The 21387-nt window shown below is 46.4% G+C and overlaps 1 protein-coding gene across 2 annotated transcripts in view; it reads left to right on the top strand.

The window, feature by feature from the left end:
* The window catches only part of TMEM163 (transmembrane protein 163), a 252880-nt gene that overhangs the window by 224012 nt on the left and 7481 nt on the right, over positions 1-21387 (top strand). For both annotated transcript variants that reach the window (XM_061183348.1, XM_061183338.1), the window contains one exon: positions 18053-18164. In XM_061183348.1, the coding sequence (XP_061039331.1) occupies positions 18053-18164 (112 nt within the window). The remainder of the gene's footprint in view (positions 1-18052; positions 18165-21387) is intronic.

Here is a 21387-nt window from a genome sequence, read left to right as displayed (position 1 = left end):
TTTTGTTCTCAAACTATGAGAGAGACAAAATATTCATTTATGTGAGGACCTAGCAAAGTCAGTTTGCTCGAAAGGGTGCTGTGTGTGGCACTTTTCCACATTGTCTCTTTTAGGTGTTAAGAAGCTTTCAGATTCTGGCATAAACCACACTCTCCTGTGTAAACTTTGCCAGTAACAACCTCTGCTGTAGCCCCGGTATTTATAAGTGTGAGGAACAATTCAGGTTCTTTAGTGGTTGCCCACCAATGAGTGCTCTTAGGGTGACCGTCTGATGGACCTGGTCCGGAGTGTGAGTGTGTTACCTAGTGTGATGGTCAATTTCATGTGTCAGCTGGTGAGGCTGTAGTCCCCAGTCGTTCAATCAAACACTCAAGTAGGTGTTGCTGTGAAGGAATTTTGTGGATGCGATTAACACCTATTATCAATTGACTTTAAGGAGATTCTCCTTGATAATCTGGGTGGGTTTGATCCAGTCAGTTGAAAGGCATTAAGAGCAATTCTGATGGGACTTCTTCCCTGGCGGTCCAGTGGTTAAGACTTCGCCTTCCAATGCAGGGGGTGTGGGTTCGATCCTTGGTCGGGAGCTAAGATCCCACATGCCTTGCGGCCAAAAAACCAAAACGTAAAACAGAAGCAATATTGTAACAAATTCAATAAAGACTTCAAAAATAGTCCATCTCAAAAAAAAATCATTTTAAAAAAAAAAAAAAAAGAGCAAAGCTGAGGCTTCCCTGAGGAAGAAGAAATTCTGCCTTAAAGTCCCAGCCTGCCCTTCTGCTTGGCCCTGTGGATCTGGGACTTGCCTAGCCAGCCCTGTAATCACATAAGCCAATTCCTTGCAATACATCTCTTTCTTTTTTTAAATACCAAACTCCTGTTTATCCCTCCTCCTGCCCCCATCCTTTCCCCTTTGGTAACCAAAAGTTTGTTTTCTGTCTGTGAGTCTGTTTGTAAGTAAATTCATTTGTATTATTTTTTAGATTCCACATATAATTGATAATATATAATATTTGTCTTTCTCTGTCTGACTTACTTCACTTAGTATGGTAATCTGTATGTCCATCCACTTTGCTGCAAATGGCATTATTTCACTCCTTTTTATTGGTGAGTAATATTCCATTTTGTGTGTGTGTGTATGTGTGTGTGTGTATATATACACACACATACATATACATACTACATCTTCCTTATCCATTCATCTGTCGATGGATACTTTGGTTGCTTCCACGTCTTGACTATTGTAAATAGTGCTGCTGTAAACATTGGGGTGCATGTGTCTTTTCAAATTAGAGTTTTTGTGTTTTCTGGATATATCCCAGGAGTGGGATTGCTGGATCATATGGCAATTCTATTTTTAGTTTTTTGAGTAACCTCCATACTGTTTTTCCACAGTGGCTGCACCAGTTTACCAACAGTGTAGGAAGGTTCCCTTTTCTCCACTTCCTCCCCAGCATTTATTATTTGTAGACTTTGATGATGGCCATTCTGACTGGTGTGAAGTGATACCTCATTGTAGCTTTGGCAATACATCTCTTAATATCTGTCTCCTACTAGTTCTCTTTCTCTGGCTCTTACACTCAGAAATTACTGCTCTGAAATATTTTCTTTACATTGAGTTTTAATTTTTATCCAAGCTGTATCTGTTTATAACCTAAATGGTCAATTATTCTATAAGACTCATAAAAAATAACCCCCTTCCCAGAGGCAACCATTTATAACTCCTTTCAACTTCCACATCTCTAATGTGCATATGTTGCTCCTTCTTGCTTTCTCAGTTATAGTCATGATTTCTTGACTTCCCATGCTGGGTGTCCCTTTAACCATCGCCATTGCCCAATAACTACCCAGTATATTTACATTGTTATTTTTGTTGGATCGATATTCAACATTGTTATTATTATGATAGTAAACGTTATTAATAGCTGAGCCCCGTAGTCTTGAGTGATTTGTTTTTCCCTTTAGTGCATTACATTTTGTGTTCCCTGATACTAATAAATGAACATGTAATATAAATTACACACACACATACACACACACACACACTCTGGGTCCGCTCCACAGTTGCCATCTTGGGATCCATTTATTGTAATCCTGGAGATTCATTTTACTTTTCTCTTGGGTTGTTTCTTATTGAATCCCATGTTGTCATCTTTCATGGTTTACTCCATTGTTTTGGAGGAGCACATCCTGCAGTAGCTTCCTAAGAACAGATACAGGGAAGGCAATTTTAAATTTTTTTTTAGACTTTGAATGTCTGAAAATGTTGGTATTCTATCCTCACAGTTTATTTGGTAGTTATCCTGTATTTACTCTTAGAATTTTGAAGGCATGAATCCACTGTCTTTTAATTTCTAAGTGTTGCTTTTTAGAAGTTTAATGCTATTCTAATAACAAATTGTTCAACCCCTCTTTTTTCCCACAGCACTGTTTTTCCTCTCTGCAAGCTTGTAAGATCTTCTGTTTGTCCTCAGTGTTCTGAAAGTTTACATTTAGTATTAGCCTTGGTGAGGATTTTTTTTTTTCATGTATTGTGCTAGGCACTCAGACCCTTTAATTCTGTAACTCATCCTTCAGTCCTGGGAGATTTTTAAAAATTATTTTATTATTAATGATTTTTTTTTTTTTGCTATTGTTTTCTCTGTTCTGTATTTTTAGGCTTCCTATTACTTCAGATGTTGGACTTGTTTTCTAATTTTCTCTTCTTTGTCTCGTACTTTTTATTTTTTGTGTGTTTTTGTTCTACTTCCTGAGAGATTCCCTCAACCTTATCTTCTGATGCTTTTGTTAAGCTGTTAATTTCTGTTATTATACTTTTAAGTTCTAAGAACTTTTAAATTTATATGTTCTTTTCAGAGCATCCTTTTCTTGTATGACAGGTGCAGTGTCTCCTATCTCTGATGACAGTAACGATAATTTTTAACAGTTTTCTTCTGTTCACAAATGGCTTCCCCAAATTCTAGTGATTATTGGCTGTCTGATTATACTTAAGAAGAGTATACTTATGATTGTGTGTGGCTGAGTCTTGTCATATGTGGTTTTAATTCAAGGACAGCGGTTTATAACCTGGTATTTGAGTCCACGGATGGAATTTAGGGGATCCATGAACTTTAATTAGAAAGAAGTTGTGTTTTTATTTTCATTTAACCGCTATCTGAAGTTTAGCATTTTCTTCCATCATAAAATTAGGCAACAAGCCACAGTTGTAATATTAGCGTAGTTGTGACTTTGTCACCAATAAAAATCAGATTTGTTTTTTATCTAAGATTGGTTTTGGCAGATATTTCAAAATATCTTTTGTGCTTATCACAACTTAAAATTACTGTACTTATTAGATCTGCTATTAGATTTTGCTATTTAATACATTAATTTAGAAGCACTTTTATTATTAAAGCACAGTGTTTGTTTTATATCTTATTAAGTGTCTGCTAATATAATTGGTTTCCTTTATAAGTCTATTATATATTTTATGCCCTTAAAGCCATTTTCTCTGTCCTCCTGGGCTAGTCAGCTTCCCAGGGCAGTAGGTAAACTCCCTCAACTCCATCTTTTCAATGTGGTAATCCCGCCCTCAGCTGACCCTGGTGTGCCCAGTGCAGAGACCCTTTATTTTGCTCTCTGCAGTGAATATGCTTTCTCTCCTGCTGGGGAACAGTGCCAACACCCTCTGGGCAGTGGGAGAGGGGGTTGGGTCCTCTTAAGGACATTGTCAATGAATCCTCATTCATCCGTCTTCTAGGAGTGCCTAGTGACTTTGATTCCCAAGCCTTTGTGAGTTCAGACATCTTGCTTCTTGACCGCCCCCTCTGGCCTAGATTCTACCACTCCCTGTACCTTTAAAGCAGCTACCACCCTTCTGTCTGCTTTCCCAGCTCACACACTTTTGTGGCTGTTGTCCTTCTCTTGTTTTCTTTCTCCTTGTGGGTTCATGCCTTTAAAAAAAAAGACCTGTGCTGCCATTTAGTGGCCTTACAAAAGCTGACTATGTGTGTTCATTTCACCATCTTTAATTAGAATCCCTTCTGATTTTTAAGGCATTTTCAAATATATGAAGCAGTGTTCATGGCATTGTGAATTATTTATTCTTTTGCTTTTATTTAGCCAAACTTGAAATTCAAGGCCATCAGGTTACATTAGAGGCGTGAAGGGCATTTCTTCAGGTATGAAGGGCAGTAGATTTTCGGTGGATGGGGGTTTGAATACCTTCAATGTCACTGACTAGCTGTGTGACCGGATCATAGGGGCATTACTTTAACCTTTCAGTTTGGGGTCATAGTTTCTACCTAGCATGTATCTTCTGATGGCTAAGTTTAAAATAAAATGAAATTGTTTATTAAGCCTTTGGAAAAGAGCGTCATCTCTAATGGGCATTAATAATAGCATCTGCTTGTATTACGTGTTATTTAAGGAACTCTCTAGTTTGATACTGGGGTGTTGGTGTGACATTCATTGGCATGATATTCATATCAACAAAGGGAGGAAAAGCAGCCAGCCAGAAGGCTCTACTTCCTTTACAGCACACAGCTTTTCAAGGATGGCAGGGCTTCTGTGTCGTGAGGGTTTAGCTGGGGGGACATTATGCTTGGTCCTGGTTTTAGGGAACCCCGGAGGTGTTACTTTCTTTAAATACACGGTGGTCACATGGCAGGAAGGTGTGTGAGCCCAGCAGGATGGCTCCTCTTAGGTTCCGTGGCCACGTCCAGAGATTAGAGTGCTAGTGCCCCCATGAGCCTTGCGCGCCTGTCTTGTATGAGAACAGAGCAATCAGGCGGAGGCTTCGCTTAGAAGCCAGGCTGTGTCTGGGAGTGGCAGCCAAGCACTTCAAAGTCCCTTCTTGTCACCGAGGCCATTGTAGTGCCTCAGCTGATGCTGCCTGCCCCTCCTTTCCTGCATCCCGTGACCCTGCCTGCCTCAGCGTCCTGGCGCCTGTGGAGCCGGGCATCTGCTTCCTTCACAAGACTTTGCAGGGACTCCACGGTCAGGTTGGCCAGTGCGGCCAAGAATCACTAGGGACTGGGGCTCCCAGTCTGCCTGTAAGTCCCGCCACTGACCCCGATGTCCACCAGCTACAGAACCTCCTGGCTACTAAACCTGATTATCTAAACACCAACTCTTGGCCCTCCCAGCATCAGAATGGTTCGATGCTAATTTAAAAATTGTGAAGTCACTTAATGTGACTCCATGGCGATTTGTCAGTATAATTTAATAACCAGGGGAAATTGCGGGCTCCTGCTCGGTGTCATTTCCTCCACATCTGCCAGCTTTTCTCATCCGCGGGGGTGGGGCGGGGAAGGGGGTGATGAAAAGATCTGAGGCTGAGAGTGACTTTTCATTTCACCTGGGGTCATAAATCGATCCACATTTCTTATTCAGCCAGCATTCGCATTTCCCTGGGTAATTCTATAACATGTAGTGTCAGAATGGTTTGGAATTTGTGCTCATTAGGAAAGCAAAGGACGCCTTTTTAGAATTTTTTTTGCAGACATAGCGAGCGAGCGAGCCTCCACATTCCCCCACAAGCTGTCACACAGCTTATGAAAAGGGAGAGTGTTGGTCTCTGGGGGAATGGTCAGGTTGTATGTTCAGATGTGACCTCTGGCTGCTGTTAGTGGCCACAGCTCCCTGGGACCTGGAATTGCCACCAATAGTGTCACCTATGATAAGGAATAAGCTTAGTATAGGAGGTGACAAGTGGCACTGCAGAAAAGTCAGTGCTACCAAAGATTTTTCTGTGAGCAGCACCGTGAGTCAGAATGCTTTGAGATGAGGCTGTATGGGAAAACGGGGGTGTTGGCAGGGGGCACCGAGAAACTCAGTGTTGCAAAGTTAGAAACTGCTGCTGGCAGCTGGCCAGCCAGAAACAGGGATCGTCCGTTTTATGTGATCCGTCAGAAGATGAGTTGGATTTACAGGTGTTAATTCACACCCCCCACTTCTATTTTGATGTACAGGGTATTGGTGGGAGAGATGGTAGGGGTGCCTTAGTCCGTTCTGGCTGCTGTAACAGAATATCGTAGACTTGGTGACTTTACCAGCAAACATTTGTTTCTCACAATTCTGGAGGGTGGAGAGTCTGAGAACAAGGTGTCAGCAGATTTGGTGTCTGGCGAGAGCTCTCTTCCTGGCTCACAGAGGGCCGCCCTTCTTGCGGTGTCCTCACGTGGCAGAGTAAGAGAGAGAGCCTTTCTCTTGTGTCTGTCCTTACAAGGGCACTAATCCCATCATGAGGGCCCCACCCTCATGACCTAATTACCTCCCAAAGGCCCCACCTCTAAATACCATCACACTTGGGATTAGTGCTTCAAATAGGACGTTTTGGGGAACACAAACATGCAAGGAGAGTGGGTGAGGTTCTATTTTAGCCCAGCCACTTGTGAAGGGGTTGGAAAGTTGCATTGGGACATCCTGGCAGCCATAATCTTGGTCAGTGGTGGGACTGGCCTTTTTGGAGGCTGCTCTCAGATGCTGATGGAAGAGGTGGTTCTAGCAGTTCTCCACTTGAGCTCATGCCACCCTGATATTTTGACCCGAAGGTTCAGTTCTCATGGTGGCAGGTGGTCTCCTATGTAAGGGGAGAGGGTCAGACCCCATCAGCCTCCTTCCTGTGTCTTTGCTTGTTCCTTGCATCAACAATTGTCTATCTTCATTGGGAACCTAAAGAAAAAGACCTGGTGTCAACAGGGGGCATATAGATTGAATTATTATAAAAACCTTTCATGTGAAAATGATCACCAGAATAAGACTCAACAATGCAGAACGCACTGTTGATACCTACAACAACAGGGACGAGTCTCAAAAACATGTTGACAAAAGAAGCAGAAAAAACAACTCATACTATAGATTCCATTTATATAGAATGCAAGAATAGACTAAATCTCTGATGACTGAAGTCAGAAAGTGGTTGCAGGGGGTGGAGAAAGGGACATGAAGGAACTTTCTAGGGTACTGGAAATGTCCTCTATTTTGTTTGGGGGGGTGTTTAAATGGTTGTTACCATTGACAGAATTCATCAAATTGAATGTCTAAACTTGCACATTTTATCATGTTAATTACACCTCAATAAAAAGTATATAACAATTAAGTCAAAATCAAATCCCTAGGTGCCTTTTGGAGACAGGGAGTCAATTGTGATAAACTGTAGCCCTGTGATGGCTGAGCTCGAGGTATGGTCTCCTTGGCTACTTTTTGACCATTTGCCAGGTCATAATCTCTATTTGCTCCTTGTCTAGACCACTTGCTAGCCACTTACTACTTTATTCCAGTTCAGTTCAGTTCACCCCATTTCTAAATCAGCACTATCCAACAAAACTTTCTGTGGTGCTGGAAGTGTTCTAAATCTGCACTCTCCAGTATGACAGCCAATAGCCATGTATGGCTTTTGAGCACTTGAAATGTGGCTAGTCAAATGAGTTTTCAGTTTTATTACAGTAAGTCCCCTACATACGAACGAGTTCCATTCCAAGAGGGTGTTCGCAAGTCCAATTTGTTCGTAAGTCCAACAAAGTTAGCCTAGGTACCCAACTAACACAATTGGCTATATAGTAGTGTACTGGAAAGGTTTATAATACTTTTCACACAAATAATACATAAAAAACAAACACAAAAAATAAAGCATTTTAATCTTACAGTACAGTACCTTGAAAAGTACAGCAGTACAGTACAACAGCTGTCATCCAGGGGCTGGCATCGAGTGAACAGGCAAGAAGAGTTACTGACTGGAGGAGGGAGGGCAGTGGGAGATGGTAGAGCTGAAGGATCGTCAGCAACAGGAGACAGAGGGCAAGCTGCCGTTTCACTCACGCCTGACGTTGATGGCACGGGTTCTTGTTCCTTGCTGGATTCAATTCTATCTACCCTCTTGAAAAAACGATCCAGTGATGTCTGGGCAGTAGCTCTTTTTTTCTCATCATAGATGACACAGTAACACTGGATTGCATTCTGAATGGCTGCTGCAACCTTCGTGTACCGTTCTACGTTCAGGTCCTGTGCCTCAGAAACTAACGGTGCCTCCTCAAATAAAGAAAATCCCCTTGCCATTTCCTGCGTCATGTACCTCTTCGGTTCTTCAGTTACTTCTTCTTCTTCTTGTCTCTCTTCATCCTTTCTCTGGGCCTCCAGGGCCATCAGGTCTTCATTAGTAAGCTCCACGTTTGCATCTTTGAAAGTTTGCGACTTGAAGGTTCGTATGTAGGGGACTTACTGTAATTTTAAATTTAAAGAGCCAATATGTGTTTGAATGTGAAAAGCGCTATTAAAAAAAAAAACAATCAGACTACGGGGGAAGGATTATTAGTCAGGGACCGTCTCAGTGAGAAGGTGATATTTGAGCAGTGATAGGATAGAGGTGAGGGAGTGAGTAGAAAGAGCATGTGCAAAGGCCCTGAGGCAGGAGCATGCTCAGCGTGTTTGAGGAGCAGGGAGGAGGCTGGGGTGGCTGGAGCCGAGTGAGAGAAGGGGAGAGTGGTAAGGTGAGGGCAGAAGGGTCAGCTTCATCCAGTGAGTTTAGTTGGATTTGGCTTCACTGAGAGGAGCTGGAAAAGATCGTCATCTTATGACCTTATGTGACCATCAGGTCACAGTTACCCTCATCTGCCAGGTCACCAGACTGTGTGTGGGGCAGTGCAGGGGCCCTACATCCTCCTGGGAAAAAGCTGAGCGAGGCCCAGATCTGGCTGACCGAGGTCTCCTGAGCTAGTGTACAAGAACCAATGTCCCATGTCAGCACAAGGATCCTCCCTGGATCCGGTTTTATCAGCTCTGCCCTGATTGCCTTTGAATCCTAAAATTAGCCCTGTGGCTTGCATCACATTCCAGCCTGGGCTTAGAGAATTAGAAGGGGTTGGTGGTGCCAGGCTGCTCAGGAGGAGGTGGAGAACGGGTGGGAGCCTCTGCTGTCTTTGGGGAGCCACCTGCTCTTCCTGAGCCTCAGTTTCCCCACCTGCAGCATGGGTTACATGATCTCTGGGCTCTTTTATAGTTCTAATACTCTATGATTTTAATTAAGATCACTTCATGTTTATATAGAAGGTATGCTCTCTCTTGTCTGGTGCTGGGCCAGATTTGGGGGGCTGGTGGTGGTGATGCTGGGGGCCTGGGGAGGGGGGCGTGTCTCCACGACCTGATCTCTTAGGTGAGACAGGACTAGTCTTGGCACAGACCAGAGAATTTGGGGTGGAGAGCTTTTTATACCCCAGGGGTCTATCAGGTTCCTGGAATTTCTCTCTAAGTGATTTATTCCACTGAGTAAAGGTGTTGCTTCTCACATTTTGGGATCAACAAAGTTAAAACATTACAGAGTTAAGGCATTACTGGCTCTTGGAAAAGACATGCCACTTAGATGGACTGACCTTTGGCCTTCATCCTATGCTGTCTGGAAGGTAGAGGCCGTGTTGAGAGCAGGCTGAGGGGCTTCTCCTCAGCTGTCCTAAAGTTTGGGTTGGGGGCCACGGGCTATTGCCCAGAAGGACAGGAGGCGCTCAGCAGCCCTGGAGACGGGAATGGGGAGGGCGGTCACAGTCGAGCCCTCGTGTCCCACAGCCGTGGCTGCAGGGAGCAGAGGGGTGTGTTCAGACCCAGCTCGTGTGTGGCATCTTGGAGCGTGAGTGTGGCCGTGAGGATCTGTCAACCCAGGATTCTTCTGGTGTCCCAGAATATCGGCCTTGCTGCACTGATGTCCTGCTTCCGTCCAGAAGTCCAGGGACACAGCTGGTGCTCAAGAACTGTCTTTGGGGTGATGTTTCTTCCCACTCCAGGGTACATTCCAGCATCCTATTTGATCATGAGAAAACCAGCCAGCTTAACCCTCTCCCCTCCCCTTCCCCACCACCTTAGGAATGCATTTACCCAGTTAGATTTTTAACCTTAAGCTCCCTACTTCCACAGAGGGTCAAGGTGACGGACAGCTATGTGGATAAACATTTCTGCAGCATCCATTAAAACTGCCTGTGAAAGACTTTGCTGATTATGATTTTGGTGTCTCTCTGTGCAGTGTAGCATTCCGTATCACAGATATTGTTTTTTTTATTGCATTGGGCATAGTGGATGAGAAAGGACCTCTCCTCTCAGTGACCTCACAGGAGAGGGAGACAGTGAAGGAAGGGCGGGTATCAGAACCAGGAGAAAGAACATGGTTCAGGGGGGCATGGAGTGGAAGCGTTGTCAAGAAATGCTTAATAGAAGAGGAAACACTTGAGATGAGTCTATTAAAGGAAGTGTTTATCCACCCAGACAGTGGAAATGCAGCAGTAGAGGAAATTCATGAGACTTGAAGGCAGCCCACCTGGGTCCATGTTCCACCACTGACCTGTCAAGCCTCTGATCTAATATTTATAATGACCACGCTGTGATCTCTGTCCTCTGCCTCACAGTATGACAATGGACATTAAGTCCCTTGGAATAATGTGCATAAGCTGAGTTAGGTAAATATTAGGGGTCATCACCTCGGGATCCCTGAGATAAATTGATTTTTTTAAAAAGTTAGCTTTGGGGGGCTTCCCTGGTGGCGCAGTGGTTGAGAATCTGCCTGCCAATGCAGGGGACACGGGTTCGAGCCCTGGTCTGGGAAGATCCCATATGCCGCGGAGCAACTAGGCCCGTGAGCCACAACTACTGAGCCTGCGCGTCTGGAGCCTGTGCTCTGCAACAAGAGAGGCTGCGACAGTGAGAGGCCCGCGCACCGCGATGAAGAGTGGCCCCCGCTTGCCGCAACTAGAGAAAGCCCTTGCACAGAAGTGAAGACCCAACACAGCCAAAAATAAATATAAAAATAAATATAAAAATAAATAAATAAATTAACTTTAAAAAAGAAAAACAAAGTTAGCTTTGGGACTTCCCTGGCGGTCCAGTGGTTAAGACTTCACCTTCCAGTGCAGGGGGTGCGGGTTCGATCCCTGGTCGGGGAGTTAAGATCCCACGTGCCTTGCGGCCAAAAAACCAAAAACAAAACAGAAGCAATATTGTAACAAATTCAATAAAGACTTTAAAAAATTAAAAAAATAAAAAATAAATTAAAAAATTAGCTTTATTGAGATGTTAATGTACATGCAGTAAAATTCCACCCATACAATTTTTTTTAAAATTAATTAATTAATTTATGGCTGTGTTGGGTCTTCATTTCTGTGCGAGGGCTTTCTCTAGTTGTGGCAAGCGGGGGCCACTCTTCATCGCGGTGCACGGGCCTCTCACTATCGCGGCCTCTCTTGTTGCCGGAGCACAGGCTCCAGATGTGCAGGCTCAGTAGTTGTGGCTCACGGGCCCAGTTGCTCCGCGGCATGTGGGATCTTCCCAGACCAGGGCTCGAACCCATGTCCCCTGCATTGGCAGGCAGATTCTCAACCACTGAGCCATCAGGGAAGCCCCACCCATACAATTCGATGGGTTTTGATAGATGTTTATACAGAACTACCACCACAGTGAAGATAGAGAATATTTCTGTCTCTCCAAAAAAGTTCCATCATGCACTTTTGCAGTCATCAATTACCTCTTCTCCCCAATGGCTGATCTGCTTTCTGTCAGCATGGTTTTCCTTTCTAGAATGTAATAGAAATGAGATCACGAACTGTTGAGTCTCTTGTGTCTGCTTTCCTTCACTCAGCATGATGCTTTTCAAGTGCAGCCATGTTCTTGCTGAATGCGGCACTAGTTCATTCTTTTTCATTGCTGAGTAGTATTCCATCGCATGGCTGTTTCACGGTTCATTTATCCACCACTTGTTGGACATTTAGGCTGTTCCCAGCTTTTCGATGCTATGAAAATGGTAGGTAAGAACAGTGGTGTGCAGGGTTTTGTGTGGACTTATGTTTTTGTTTCTCTTGGATAAATACCAAGAAGTAGAATTTCTGGGTCCTATGGTAAGTCCATATTTAACTTTCTAAAGACTGGCCGGTCTCTTTTACAAAGTGGCTGTACCATTTTATATTCATTCCCGCGGTACAGGAGAATTCCAGTTGTTCCAAATCCTTACCGTAATCTGTATTCTCTCTTTAGTTTTACTGATTCTAATGGGTATGTAGCAATATCTCATAGTGGTTTTGGTTTACATTTCCCTGTTGACTAATGATGTTGGCTATCTTTTCATGTGCTTATTTGCTAGTCATGTATCTTCTTTGGTGAAGTGTTTGTTCAAATCTTTTGCTCATTAAAGAAAAAATTGAGTCATCTTTTTTCTTCTTATTGAGTTGTAGAAATGCTTAATATATTTTGGATAGAAATCCTTTAACAAATGTGTTTGCAAATTTTTTTCCCCCGGTCTGTGACTTTCCTTCATTACTTTGATGGTGTCTTTCAAGGAGTGAAAGTTTTTAATAATTTTGGTTTGAGGAAAAATGGTATCTTGGTGTCTTTTTTTTTTTTTTAATTTAATAAATTTATTTATTTTTTGACCGTGTTGGGTCTTTGTTGCTGCGCATGGGCTTTCTCTAGTTGCGGCGAGCGGGGGCTACTTTTCATTGCGGTGCACGGGCTTCTCATGGCGGTGGCTTCTCTTGTTGTGGAGCACGGGCTCTAGGTGCGCGGGCTTCAGTAGTTGTGGCATGCGGGCTTAGTAGTTGTGGCTTGTGGGCTCTAGAATGCAGGCTCAGTAGTTGTGGCGCACGGGCTTAGTTGCTCCGCATGTGAGATCTTCCTGGACCAGGGCTCGAACTCGTGTCCCCTACATTGGCAGGCGGATTCTTAACCACTGTGCCACCAGGGAAGTCCCTCTTGGTGTAGTTTTGGTTTTTGTTTCTTTTATGAGTGTGCTTAAGCATCTTTCATATGTTTAAAATTTGTTTTATTTTTGCCCATGTCCCTTGCCCATTTTCTATTAGTTTTTTAATCTTTTTCTTTTGGATTTCTAAGAGCTCTCTGTATTAGGGAGACTAACCCTTTGTGATAACATTTTTCCTAGTTTGTATTTGTATATAACCTATCCTCTGCATATGTTTTAGTTTTCCATGTAGTCAAATATATCAGTCTTTTATGGCTTTGTGATGGTTATAAAGGCCTTCACCACTACAAGGTCATAAAGAAGCTTGCCAGAATGGATGTGATTTACGTAAGCATTTACCTTTAATATGCAGTTATCCTGGGCTTCTGAGTGAGTGGCTAGTTGTCTTAACCTTTTTGCCCTGATCTTCTATCCATTCAGTAAAGTTCCAGCTGTGAGAAATCACAGGGGCCCAGCATAGGTAACAGTGGAAACAGAATACCTAAGGAGGAAATGCCTGTCCCTCTGTTTTTACAGGGTTCACATTCAGCAATGTTAGAGCTGTTTAGGAGGCCATGGTTGAGGCATCCTGGTACAGATTACAGCCGGGAACAAATCTAGGTCCTGCCATTAGCTGAGTGACCCTGGGCAAGTCATTTAACCTCTGTGCATCTGTTTCTCCACCTTTCAGATGCCTGCTTGACTGGGCTGTGAGGATTATGTGGGACATGACAGGTGTGGCTGCACTTTGAGAGAAGCTACCGGTGGTGCATACCTACTCGGGTTGCAATTTCTCATCCTCAGCCAGGTCTGCTCTGACTCTCGGGAAGGAATCCTCTCAGAAACTCCTTGTATTACACTCAGGACTGTCTTAGCTCAGGATGCCATAACAAAATACCATAGACTGGGTGGCTTTTATTTGTCATGTTTCTGGAGACCGCAACTCTAAGATCAAGGTGCCAGCAGAGTCAGTGTCTGGTGAGGGATCTGTCCTTGGGTCGGACAGCTGCCTTCTCACCGTGACCTCACCTGACCTTTCCTCAATGTGTGTAGGTGGAGAGAGAGAGAGAGAGAGAGAAATCTATTCCTCTCGTTATAAGGGCACTAATACCACCATGAGGGCCCCCTCCCTCATCTCCATCTCCAAATACCATCACAGTGAGGGTTAGGAATTCAACATAATGCATTTGGGGAGGACACAAACAGTCCATAGCAAGGACTGATGTCTTGAGCAGGCTGATGACTACTTCTCTGTGACATTATGCTCATGCTAACAGTAGATGTGGTGGCTGTGTGGAGAGAGGAGAGCCAGGTGGGCTCTGGGTGGGAAAATCACAGCAGAGTTCTAGGATGTTGAAAGCTGTTTTTGGGCAAGGGCATTGGCAGGTCTGTGCCAGCCCAGGTCCTCCGTGGGTCCTGCTTCAGGGTTTATTTTTTCTGAAGCAGATCAGCACAGCAATGGTGAGCAAAGCCTGGGTGAGGCTTCAAGGTGGCCACAGTCTCTGTTTTCCCAGACCTGGGGAAGGCAAATGTTCCTTCAGAGCTGATCCTGGGAACAGACTGTGGTTGCTAGGAATAATCCACAGATAGGAAAAACCTGAGTTTTGCACGTTGGCTTCTGCATATTTAAATATATCATTTACTCTGTGCCAGGCACCGTTGGAGCACTTTGGAACGTCCTTATGGAGTAGTATGTGAGGCTCAAGCAGCGTAGCGGAACCTCTCTAAGTGGTCAGGACAGGGCTTTGTTGCAGGGATGGGGCCGTGCAGGATGACGGGAGCTGCTGCTCCGGAATCTGGGCCTGAAGTCAGCAGGGCTCCCTGGCAGGACGGAAGCACTGCAGGAAAACTTGGGACCCTGAAGGTGGCCTGAATCCACATCTGACCCTCACGGTCTCAGCCTCGGTGACACGGGTGACCTGCAGAGGAAGCCTGTGTCATGAAGCTGCACACATGGCTGGCTGAGGACTCGGAGAAGCTGGAGGAGGGGATCCAGTGGGAGCTGGCAGAGCTGAGGGCCTGCCTTCTACCCCACCCCCAGGCTGACCCAGTGGATCAACAACACGTGCACGGCAGCACCCGGTGCCCTGTACCTGCCTTCAGGGACGAGGGGCCGCCACTTCCCCTCCACCTTCTGAATCTCACACAGATGTCTCTGGTGGCCGAGTGTGACTTGGAAACACCTAGCAAGGGAATTCCAGGAAACATAGTTCCTGCTGACCCCTGTGGATACACTACACAGCCACCAGGGGTGGCAGGTCTCTTCTTTTTTTGCATTTTACAGATGCGTAAATGGAGGAGGAGAGGGGGGGAGGTTCTGTGACTTGCCCAGAGTCACACAGTTACTAAGTGAGGCTTCTGCTCCAGTGCCTTTAATTATCATACAATGCTTCTATTATACTTTATCACATCACAAACCCCATCTCCTGTTCCTCTAGGATTCCAGGCCATGGGGAGCTTCTCTAAGGCGAAGGATGGGTTTCAAACACCCCTTCGCCCTTGATAAGCCACTGTGGACCCCAATCGTAGCTCCTCTTACATTTCTTTACATTGCACCATGTGTGCTTCTTTCTAGGTAATAAATTCCCTATGTTTCTTTTATAGCGATGCTTACCATACTTTGGGGCTCACCATTAGCACCTAGCGCGGCTGTTTGGTGGAATAAGTGAGTGTGTGGGTAATGCGTTTGGGGCCTTTAATAACAGTTGCTACATTTTATTGCACATCAGCTGCCTGCCGGGGGCTGTGGGTATCACACTGCTCTTTATGGAAGAGAGAATTGAGATTTGAGAGCTTGGGTTTGTTTCCTCAGTAAGCAATGAAGTCTAGATTTGAGCAAAGATCTGCTGGCGTATCACTGCCCTTTGTCAGCCAAGCCCCCGTTCAGCAGTTTGCTCCCCGGGTTAGCAGACCCAGGGGAGGACCAGCAAAGCCATGCTGGCTCTTCTCAAGGTGCATCTGGGGGTGGGAGCAGAACCTCAACCTCCAGCTCCCTGGGACCTGGATGGGGTGAACACAGCCTTTCTCTATCTCTGAACACATAGGGATGAGGGCTTTGCCAACAGATCGGGCGAAGCCAGAAAGGCTTTAGTCATGGGGTGAGCAAAGTGAGAACTCACCTTCTCAATCTGGGGCTTCACAGTACTTAATGGACTGCCACAGTACTTAATGGACTGCCTCAGTCTCCCAACTTAGGCTTTTTTTTTTTTTTAAATTAATTAATTAATTTGGTCGCACCGGTTCTTAGTTGCTGCAGGCGGACTCCTAAGTTGCGGCATGCGAACTCTTAGTTGCGGCATGTATGTGGGATCTAGTTCCCTGACCAAAGATTGAACCCAGGCCCCCTGCATTGGGAGCGCGGAGTCTTAGCCACTGCGCCACCAGGGAAGTGCCACCAACTTAGGCTTTTTGAATCTTATCTGCATCTGGGTCTATGTTGGTACGTGATTCCTTAATCATGTTTGCCTTTTTTCTTATGGGCACCCTCTCCCATAATTAGACTGAGTTTCTGCACGAAGAGAGCTTGGATTTGGGGGTCTTTCCCCACCTCCCGCCCCCGTGGCCCCTGGTGCATTAACCTCACGCACAGCCCGGACTGGGGATCCGTCCAGAGGCCAGGTTTGGCACAGTCCTTACTGGTCATTTGAGGAAGTGAAACTTCAGTGAGGTGATTATTTTTAAAAACTTCAAAATTTGAAATAATTTCAGATTTATACATCTGTTACAAAGACATTACAGAGGGGTCCCATATCCCCTTCCTCCAGCCTCCCCTAAGGTTAACGTCTCACGTAGATAACCAGGGTGCCATTACCCAAACTAGGGGATGACAACACTACTAACACAACTCCAGCCTCTGCGCTGATTTCTCCGGCTTTCCCATGTAATGACCTTTTCAGTTTCTGTGGCATTTCGTCTTCACATCTCCTTAGCCTCCAATCTGTGACAATTTCTCCGTGGTTCCTTGTCTTTCACGACCTTGAAATTTCATGACCTTGACATGTATGAAAAGGAGTGCTCAGGTGTTCTGTAGACTGTCCTCAACATGGGTTTGTTTGATGGTTTTTCACGATTCAACTGAGGTTATGGATTTGGGGGTAGAACACCCAGAGGCCTTCTTCTTCTTCACGCCCCATGCTATCCGGAGGCGCATGATAGCAGCATCACTTACGCGTGGTCATGCTCATCTTGATCGCTTACTGGGTTTCCCCCCTGTAAAGTCACTATTTTCCTCTGTTCCGTATTCTGTTTGTTAGCTATGAGTCATGAGTCCAGTCGACGCTCAGAGGAGGAGGGGATTAAGCTGTGCCTTTTTGGGGAGGGGGTAGCACAGGATTTGTGGACATCTGTTAAAACCAACCACCATTGATCAGTGCTGTGGAGGAGGTGCTTTTTGTTTTTGTTTTTTTGCTGCACCGTGCGCCATGTGGGATCTTAGTTCCCTTGGGGGAGATGCTTTGATGCTTTGCAGATACCCTGTTTCCAGCAAGGTGATTTTTCAGATCACTTTGCTGAGTTTTGAACCCGGGGAAACAGGCTGTCTTCCCTCCCTCTTCCCAGCTTTCTGTTATTTGACTAATAAACAGCTTAAGGAATCCTCTTTCTTTGAGTATATGTGATGCTTTATGAGATTTCTGCTGGCAGTGGCATTTTAATATTGGGGAATCTGGAGGCTGTGTTTCATGGGAGTGATGCCTGGGAGCCCGAAGCTGAGAGGCCCTATGGGCCCTGCTGTCAGGAGATAGATATAGGGCTACTCGCTTTTGCATATGTGACTCATGCATTTGCTTGCAAAGGTAAGCTAACAACTTATAGGAAGTGCTAAGATAACATCAATTTATCTTAGATACCGTTTCCCACCTTGAAGGCTATATTTGAACTTCCAGTTGCTTGTGCGAAGTTAAGGAAAAAATACGGTTATAAGTAGCTCCAGCCATAATGGACCCCATGGGCAAGTTCAGCTGGCTCTGTTCTTAGGCCAGTGGTCTACTTACGTGTTCCAGACTTTGCAGTCAGCTGCTTTTTGACTTACCATGGAAAACTCTACATAGAAGTCACTATTTTTAGCATTTGACCAACTCCGTTATTGATCAGTGATTGCCAACCATTTTGGCAGAATAGCGGGAAGGGGAATCTCCTACAGGAAAAGAAGTATGTAATCGGTTTCTAAGGAAATATAAGTCTGGATTTTTCGTTTTTGATCATCTTTTTCGATTCCCAGTGACAGAGGTAACTGAGGTATAAAAACAAGCAATATACCCCACCTGGTGGCAGCATACTCCGCTGATGATTTGTTCTGGGAACAAAGGCCAGTGGTTTGCGATCTGCTCTAGCCTGAGCTGAACTGTTGAAATCTGGAACTTTCTCTTCTAGGATGATTTCCTGTTCAGCGTCTCCATTTTAAGTGGGATCCTTTGCAGCGTCCTGGCTGTGCTGAAGTTTATGCTGGGGAAGGTTCTGACCAGCAGAGCCCTCATAACTGATGGTGAGTAAGGCCAGGGTGTCTAGGGGCTGAGCTCACAGTGAGGGAAGATGCTCTTTGGGTCACTTTTAGCTGCTCGTCTTGCAGAAGAGCTCAACAATTTGGAATCTGTTCCTCACTGTACTCCCCCCCCTCCGACCCCCAGGCTGTTTAATGATTCTCAGGGTTTCCTATCAGGGCAGATGTCTCGTGCCCTAGGAATTGAATACACTCTTCCTGAAGCACCTCCACTGGGACCTCCTACCAGGGTGGCTCACGGCTCCCCCGGCTCTTAATCATGGAGCACAAAGGGCTTCCCAGAGCCTTGCATTTGAGCTGCGTTGCTCCAAATAAAAAGTAAATGTCTTCCCTGGATTCTATGCAGGTTTCCTTGGTGAACACTCCACGCCCATTTCCCCCTCCAGCTAGTGGAACGCTTACCTAGGAGTTCAAGTTGCAGTGACCAGGACTTCGCCAGGGCAATGAGCCGTGTGTTCTCTGCTCAAGACCCAAACCAGGCGGAAGTATCCCTCTGTGTCCTGTGGGTCAGCAGGAGCTTCCTGCGTCGCCTTTGGGCTGACAGAGGAGGATGTGTGACAGTAGGAAAGGCACGTTTCCGTTTTTGCCAACTAGTGCTGGCATGTAAACTAGAAACGTGATGGACACCACTGCCTGTCTATCTTCTTTTTCTTTATTCTGGAGCGTGTGAAGTTTCTGGGGGTCGGGAGTAGAGACGGGAGCCCCTGTGCCCTGGGGTGGGAGGTCCAAGGGTAAAAGCTGGTGGGTTGGTGGATGTGCCTGCACAAAGTAGAGCAGAGGTCGTTAGGTCTTTCTTTTCTTTCTTTCTTTCTCTCTCGCTCGCTCTCTAACTCCCTTCCTTCCCTTTCCTTTCCTTTCCTTCCTTCCTTCTTTCTTTTCTTTATTTCCTTTCTTTCTTTCTTTTCTTTCCTTCCTTCCTTCCCTTTCTTTTTTTTTCTTTCTTTTTTTTTTTTCCAGCTGCACTGCACAGCCTGTGAGATCTTTAGTTCCCCAACTAGGGATTGAACCCGGGCCCCGGCAGTGAAAGTGCTGCGTCCTAACCACTGGACTGCCAGGGAATTCCCATGATTTCTTTTTTAAGGAAAGAACCGCTCCCCGCTCCTCAGATTCTCAGAGTTCTCTCCTATGTGCAATACGTGGGTGCAGTCACGTGTGGGTAGCTGTTATCCATTGAGGACGGGGCGGATGGCGGTCAGAGGGCCCTTCTCTCCCAAGTGACGAGCATGGTGACACGGTATGGACGTGGACTCCTCATCCTGTGCTGATGCCCTGCCGTGTGTGGAGCTGGGCTTTTGCACGGTGGGGCAGGCAGGCAGGAGGTCAAAGTGATGCTTCCAGGACTGGGGGAGAAGTGTTCACTCCCTGTGATTTTTGTGGTCTGGTGTTTTTTAAGCTGGAAAAGAAAACGCCTCCTTTGGCTGTGGAATCCTCCTTTTTTTAGGAATGAGAGCACAGGCGGCCTTGTGCTGAGAGCATTAACCAGGAGGTTGGGTGTGGGTTCTCCAGCCACCTTCGAGGTTCTTCTCTGTTGCTCTGAGGGGCACAGCTCTGCCTGCACCCTTTAGGCCTGAACAGAGCAGAGGCCTGGCTGGACCTTGAATCTCCAGCGATGTGTTCTGTTCCTTCCTTTCCAAGTCTCTTTACCTTGCACATGAGGGACGGGAAGGCAGGCCTGGGGGGAGCTGCACCAGTCAGCACAGTTTTCGGGGCTCTGGGTGGTGAGTACCCAGGAGGCGCTCCTCTGTCTGCCCTGAGTTGATCCCTTAAGTCAGAGAGCCCCTCTGACTTACAGATATCAGCACTTTCTGTATTCAGATGACTGCAGCCGAGACACTGGGCCGGGAGCCTGAATGTGGACCCAGGCAGGAGGCCCTGTCCCCTCCCTACCCGTGACCACGGGGCTTGACCCCCTTCTTCTCAGAACAGTGGGTGCCCCTCCCTCGACTGGTGACTTCACCTAATGCTTTATAGGCATTCCAGATGCTGTTTCTATTTAGGCTTCACTTGTGCTAACGTCCCACCATTTTATATGGCGTAAGAGAAGCCCCTGGTGAGAAGTGTGTGTGTTTCTAATGAAATAACTCCTGATGTCATCATTTGCACATACAGAACCATCCACATGCATACGCAGTACTTCCGTCCTACTCTTGACCCGGGGAGAGGGGTCATTACAAAGGGAAGTGGATGGTTCAAGTGAAAATTGTTCCACCGACAGGCGGAAAGCCGGGGGCAGGCACTCCTCAGGCAGAGGGTGCCGAGTTGGGAGGGAGCCTGGGGCATCTGCGGGGTGAGAGGAAGGAGGGGAGGATGAGGGGCCCCGACGAGTGGGCGAGGGCGGACCATTCAGGACGTTAGGTCAAGTGTGGGATTTTGGATGTTTTGCTAAATGTTTAAACAGACGAGGTGACATGATGGATGTTTTTAAAAGAGACTTGTGGCCATCAAGGTAGAGAACAGAGCGGAGAGGCCTCAGGGAGGGGAGAGGTCTCTGGGGAGCTCACGGGGTGGTGGCCTGGCGCGGGGGGGGGGGAGGGGATATGGGGAAATGGAGGAAAGGTCGGCGATATTTATAACATGGGCAGGGCTCGGGGATGAATTGGCTGTGGAGGTTGAGGAGAGACAGTCAGGCAGAGCAAGACAGAGGGCGCTATTGCAAAGAGCTGAGGCAGCACCCCGGTCCCCTAGCCTGTCACCCATGAGGGCCCCCCACCCCTGCCATCAGGGAGCATGCTTGTCGCACTCTGCAGTCCCCCGCTCGGTGGGAGTGTCAGCTAAATAGGTGGCAGTAATTACAGCCTCCTGCTAATTGCCTTGTCTGGGATCCCGATTTTCCTCATTCATTCATTAGCAGAACTAGGGAACCATCTGTAAGTATCTCCTCCCTGTTCTTCCCTCACGTGGGGAGGTCGGGGGCTGGCTGGGCTTCGGGAGCCATGCCTGCCGTTACTGTTGTTCTGGCCCAGGGCAGGGGGCCAGGCCAAGTGCTATCTCTCCGAGTCCAGCCAATTGCTTCTGGTGCTGGGAGGGAGGGAGGGCGGGCGGGCGGGACTCACCTGTCACCTGTCACCTGGCGAGGCGGCTGGTTGCTAAGCTGGAGCTGTGTGTGGACCCGGCCAGGCTGCTCCGCCCTGTTGCAGGTTGAACAGTTTTCACTTACACCGTCCACTTCTCTTTGTAATGACCCCTCTCCGTGGTTCAAGAGCAGGAT

Source organism: Eubalaena glacialis, chromosome 1 (genome assembly GCF_028564815.1).
Source record: "Eubalaena glacialis isolate mEubGla1 chromosome 1, mEubGla1.1.hap2.+ XY, whole genome shotgun sequence".
Lineage (NCBI taxonomy): Eukaryota > Metazoa > Chordata > Mammalia > Artiodactyla > Balaenidae > Eubalaena > Eubalaena glacialis.
The sequence above is the reverse complement of the archived record's forward strand: the minus strand, read 5'-3'. Positions and strand labels throughout refer to the sequence as shown.